This window comes from Rhea pennata, chromosome 5 (assembly GCF_028389875.1).
Source record: "Rhea pennata isolate bPtePen1 chromosome 5, bPtePen1.pri, whole genome shotgun sequence".
Classification (NCBI taxonomy): domain Eukaryota; kingdom Metazoa; phylum Chordata; class Aves; order Rheiformes; family Rheidae; genus Rhea; species Rhea pennata.
Window position 1 is genome coordinate 40,632,594 of NC_084667.1, and position 6,000 is coordinate 40,638,593.

The window sequence follows — 6,000 nt, forward strand, 5'->3', positions numbered from 1 at the left end:
GGAGCATATGAGAGAGACTAATACTATGATGTCCATATGGCCTTTATCATCAACAGGAGCTTTGGCAGTATGTAGGAGTCATTGGCACTTTTAAAGTGACTGTACAAGAAATTAATGCCAAGAAGCTAGTGGTGGTGAAAACTCATGTGTAAGGTTATTATTTGGCAGTAGCTTTTCATTGCAGATAGTCTTCATACTTTTTCAGTTCATTCTAAGAAGATTTACTGAGCCCCATTTATAAAGGAGCTTTTCTCATCACATAATAGTGGTTTATAATTTAGAATTGCGTTGATTGACCTTAGAGGACCTAATTAGGTCCCTCCTAGAAATGACTTCAGTTATGTGTTTTGGCATGTAAGAATCAAATTGCAGAAATATTGAAGTGCTGTAATTATGTCATTATAGATCTTGTCAACTGATGAATATTAATTCATTCATTGCCTCAGAAAAAGTCTAAAAATGCAAACATGGCAAAATATAAATGTGGCTGAGAAAATTATTTGTACTTGATACCTGAAATTGTTAGCTAGAGGATATTTTTTTTATAAATGTTCAACATCTAAACACAGTAAATTGCTTTTTCAGAAATTTCTGTTACTTAATTTTGTAACTGCTTTTAGCAAAGAAGTTAATTCCATATCTGTGTTTTTAATTTGTAGGTATATTGAAACCTTGAAGGAGCACAAACCAAAAATTATCTGGGATGAGCAAATTGCTGAACACTACCTTGAATATAAAAAGTGAGTTACAGTTATTTACCTACTGTTCTGCAGATATTCTCAGGCATGGTCCAGTACACAATGAATTACTAGTTAACTATAGTATGCAACCGAATTCAGTAAATGGCAATTCTGCTGTTTGTGATCTGTATGGCAGTGCTGAATTGTAGCATAAGAGTGCTTCAAGAGGGAGAAATAAATTGAAGCATACAAGCTAATGCAAGCATAAGAATAGAAATTTAGAGAGTTACATCTTAAGAAGCTATCCATCTAAAGGTATCTACTAAGTGTCAGTTGTTCAGAACATCTGAGATTAGTACTGCAAGATGGTAGGTGATTACCAGTAACTCAGCCAAAAGTAGTTCTGAGAAAAGATTGTGGAATAAGACCCTGGTTTTATAAGTCCTAGTGATGAGAATGGCCAAGCAACAAACTTGCATCAACTCGAATGGACTATAGAGAAGGAATAAGATCAAGGGACTTTCAGATGGAGTAGTTAAAAAGACTGGGGGTGTTTTCTTTAGAAAGAGCCTGAAGAAAAAGAGAAGTAGCTTTCTTTGTTCCATCTTTCTCATACTGAAATGACAAGAGGATTGTTGATGCTTGGAAAATTCCATTTACAACAGATTTTAAGTGAACAGCGGGTGCTAATCAAGACTCTAATAATTCACTGTTTTTATTCACTCTCTTTTTGATAAAATTATATAAACAAAACTTTATTACATCTACAAAATTTTATTTTGTGTATTATACAATGTATTGGTAATGTAAAGAAGAGACACTGCTGAAAACAAAACGCATTTTATGAGGCTTTAAGAAAAAATTCAATACAACTACATTGCTTTCTTCCTAAATACCTTCTTGATTTAAATATTTTTAAACTTAAAAAAAACCCTAAAACTTGTACTACCTTCATATCTTAAATTTAATTTTCCAAGCTTCTTTCACCCTGCAGTGCTTTTAGACATCTCAGCTTTATGTATTCCTTATCAGAAAAAAATATTTACTTTTGGCTGGCAGTATTTCTTTTTCTTTTTCTTTTTTTTTTTTTTTCATGTAATTGCATGGGAGGACTGGACTCTATGACCTTTCATTTTGAGTTCTTTGATATCCTGTTTTGAAATTATTTTGTCTGTGTCAATTACAAGGTCATTTCTGTTAACTAAAAAGGAATAAATCAGAATGTTGTTTCACTCATCTTCAGTGCAAAATCTAATTGGAGGCCCAGTGACCACTGGATAAAAGCTTGCACTCACAAAAGTAAACCTGAAGGCTTTGAATGGCAAGCATCTGGGATTCACTCCTCAAACACATTTCCTAAATATTTCCTTGCAAACTGAACATGTGGGAAAGGGAAAGCCTGTCATTACTACACTGTTTGCCTTTGAAAGGCAGTCTTTGGAAATTCTTATTTTGGGGCTTTCTGGAAGAAGTTTTGATGCATAAAACACACTGGATCTGAAAATCAGGTCTCTGACTGTACACAGTCTTCTTTTGAACTTTCTAACGCTAGTCCTGCTAGCTTCATCAAAGCTTTTTGAAGCTGGGAGAGGTTGTCCTGGGAACCTTTCTGACAAATGTTCCTGGAACTAGTATGTGCAGGATAGTGCCAAGCTTGCATACTTGACTTTCTAGATACCTTGTTCAGGCATACCTTCTCCTACCTGCCCTTGCTTCCCTTCCACTTTGGATTTGTGTGCTGTGTCTGTATCTTCAGTAGAGCAGGAACAGGACAGAAGTTTTTATCTGCAATAGAAAAGGAAGAGAAGTAAGAGAAAATTTTGGCCCCACTCTCTGTAACTAAAGTAGCTAGAGTGCAAGTATGAACCAAATGGACATTGATAGTAGAAGTGCCTGGTTTTGGAGAAAGAACCCCTGAGCCTCCAGTGCGAAATGGCCACTAGGTAAGAAATTTCAAATATACCAGTTACCAAATGGCAAGTAGTCTCTGCCTTTGACATTGGCAAAGTCCCTTGTGCTGAACATCCCAATGTATCTTTTTTTTTTAAATGATAGTAGCTTCTTCAGAATAAAATTAGTAGATTTCTCCAGCACTGTCTGCTTTTGTTTCCTTTTTATGGGAAAGAACTGTCTTTGAATTCTAACCTCAGCTAAAAATCCTATGGGAATCTACCAAGCCTCTTGTGACTATTTCATTTTTGTGCTTTGCAGAAATAAAGGAGGAAAACATGCTGTCTTCTATCCAACACTGAAGGTAGGTGCCCCTTTTTCTGGTTAGAGGGTAGGAAAAAGAAAGAGGTGTTTCCTTGACATATTGGATTATTGAGACTCTCTACAAAATGCTGAACGGGGCTTTTGTGAAAGAAGTTCACCCTGACATACTAGTTACAATTCAAGGCTTCAGCTGCTTGCCTGTACGACAAGTTTAGGTTTTCTATCTAATGCATAATTTGGTTTGGGGGATCTTTGAAGATTAGCCATGTCTAGAGACACATAAGGGTGAAGCAGTGCTCTGAGGGGATCTATTCGAGTACAGTGTTCACGTGCGTACAGACGTGCTGATTGTCGGAGAAGAAGCATGGAAGAAAATTTCTCTCTGATCATGTTGGCTGGAAGCTTGAGGGAGTTTTTGTCTTCCTCTGTAGCAGGGTCTTTTTCACACTGTAGCCTTGCATCACCCCATTTTTTCCAATTCTTTCCCCCGGAACATATTTTAGGGTTTTGAAAACTGAAATGCTTGGCCGTATTGTAATCCTGTGGTGAAGCATATAATTTCTGTCCACATAATGATCTCCAGTATGCCAGTATATGTGATACAATGGTTATTTCAGCCAGGTTTCAGCCTTCCTAGGAAGCTGTCTTATATTTTCTTATATTAATCTAAAGGCAGTATCTTAAGCCTCTGCTTGCTTTTAATATTGGAAGGAAATTACTTCTGTGATAGAAGTATATTATGTTTAGAGAGAACAGACATTGTATATGGTTAAACCAGTGTGAAATTATCAAAACTCCTTTTTTCTAAATGCAAATATTCCCCTAAGTTCCATTAGGATGAAGATACTTCCTTCAGTAATCTAATACTAGTTGAAGTGCTAACACATATGGGTTAGTAATTACCATGTCTAACTATGTTCTTGCTAGTACCAGTGTGGAAAGTCTCATTGCAAACCTCCCAGAGAATAGATACATTGCTCTGAGTATTGCCATGCTGCATTCTCTCTTGGTTGTGTGGAATGATTTCACCAGACTATTGTCAGTACTAACTGGGTTAATTAAGTTTATTAAGGAACGTTTATCCCTTAACATTTGTTTAAAATTAAATTTTCTCATAATAATAGCAGATACTCAACTGTGGTGTTTGGTAAATTTTATAGAGAAACAGAATTTCCTTCCAATTTTGACAAATTTGTAGTGAAATATTTTACAAGATTTGTACGCTGAGGCAAAACAAATTGTTCGCGTAAGGTTGGTCAGTGGAACACTAAATACTGTTTTATGTCCCCTTCGCAAGTGTGTTTCTTCCCTCTTTTAACTGTCATCAGTGGTAGGTTGTCTGCTCGGAACTGACTTGTTTGTGATTAATTAAAAGCGGTCATGAACTATAGTCCCAGCAGATCTCTTAATGACGTCTTGATATTTGGTTCTGTTTCCTCTGGAAATGAGCTTTAAACACAGCCTTGTGATATGAGCAGTTCAGACATCTCAGTGCTACACTTCAAAGTATGAAAATGTGAAAGTAGAAGATTCAAAAACTATTTTGATTGAACTGAGGGAAGTGCAGAATATAAATTGGAACATTACTTCTGTTATAAATGTATAAATCAGTGCCTGTAGCAAAGATAAGGATATTTTTCAGTGTTAATCTCCCAGAATCTCTTTTAAATGAAATTCTGACATGGAAAATTATGACTCTGTCCTGGGAGAAGGCAAGGATAGGTAAGAGACCTTGATGGTGTTTGACAAGTTGTTCTAATTGTCTTCAGTGAGAAATTTTTATTTTACCCTTGGGAAACTTCTGTGAAGAGTCAGAATTTCTGTACATTGCAAAATGATAGCCTAATTTAGAATAGTTCTTTGCATAGTTCATAAATCTAACTTATTTTGGTGATATTTTGTCTATTTAGGTAGCTATCATGTATTAGATCATTGAATTAACTGGTGCAATTAACTGTCTCTTGCCGAATGCTTAGTAACTAGAGAATATTTGAAATACATGTTAGACTTTTCAGCATCTGGTTCAAGGATAGTTATTTTTTAAAAACCTGATAATGGTGTGAAGAAATAGCAGCAGGGAATGTCTAATGCTTTTAAGTAAAAGCTAATTGCTTTGTGTGTCTTTGTCTTAGTCCATCCAATTGCGTTTAGAGCTTGCAAAAGAATTGGGCACTGGAATATCCATCTGGGAGCTGGGACAAGGCCTGGATTATTTTTATGACCTGCTTTAAAATAGGAGATGATCTGCAAAAGACTTTATTTGCTTCATTGAGACTCCACCTTCAATTAATTTGGGTATTCTGAAGAGCTGATTTTTAAAAATAACTTTTGTAATTTATATCATGTGTATTAAACTTCAATTTTTCCCAATAAAGAACCTTTTCTGATTTATTATATAAACATGACTGTTAGTATCTGATAAAATCCAGAGATAAAACATAGAAGTTTCTTTGAAAGTTCCTGAATTCACAGTAATTGAAAACAGAACAGCACAACTGGGATGGCAGTAGAATTCAGAGTATTTTCTGGAATATTTTCTACAAGAAAACAACACTGAGAAGTGGATACCATCTGATCAAGATTTAAGATAGAGGCCTGTTGAAACAATTGCTGGTAAGTGAACAAATATCTCCATCAGATTATGTCCAGCGAGTTTAATATATGATGGACTCTCTACATTTTGCTGTCTTTTGTTGTTAATGTAAGTAAACATAAAATAAGGATGGGGGGACCAGTTGGATATCTTTCTGATAGAGAATCAAACGTTGACAAGCTCTGCTTGGTAGCTATGTTCTTCATTTTAATAAATTCCGTAAGTAGTACAAAATCACAGTAATTTCAGTTCATGACTTGTTTCTAACTCACTTTTGCATCCCGGAGGTGTTCCGTGGTTTCTCTCTTGTGCTTAGCCTGTTTAATGTCTCAGTTTATAATACTAGTGCATTATGCATTAGTGGTAAGTTTGTGGGAACTGTAGCTTTTATCACCAAAGGTTATAATGAAAATGGTGTAGGCATACAGTGGTGGATTATTTTGTGGATAGTCCCATACTCAGAGTCCCAGAGCTGACTGTCCCTTGGCTTAAGTGGGTGGTGTGAATGTGGTC

The 6,000-nt window shown here is 35.7% G+C and overlaps 1 protein-coding gene across 3 annotated transcripts in view; it reads left to right on the plus strand.

Moving 5' to 3' along the window:
- Window positions 1-5,294, plus strand: part of CHID1 (chitinase domain containing 1) — a 123,194-nt gene extending 117,900 nt beyond the window's left edge. For all 3 annotated transcript variants that reach the window (XM_062576894.1, XM_062576892.1, XM_062576893.1), the window contains 3 exons: window positions 660-740; window positions 2,892-2,934; window positions 5,027-5,294. In XM_062576894.1, the coding sequence (XP_062432878.1) occupies window positions 660-740; window positions 2,892-2,934; window positions 5,027-5,125 (223 nt within the window). In that variant the 3' untranslated portion in view covers window positions 5,126-5,294. The remainder of the gene's footprint in view (window positions 1-659; window positions 741-2,891; window positions 2,935-5,026) is intronic.
- Window positions 5,295-6,000: the final 706 nt, after the last annotated feature.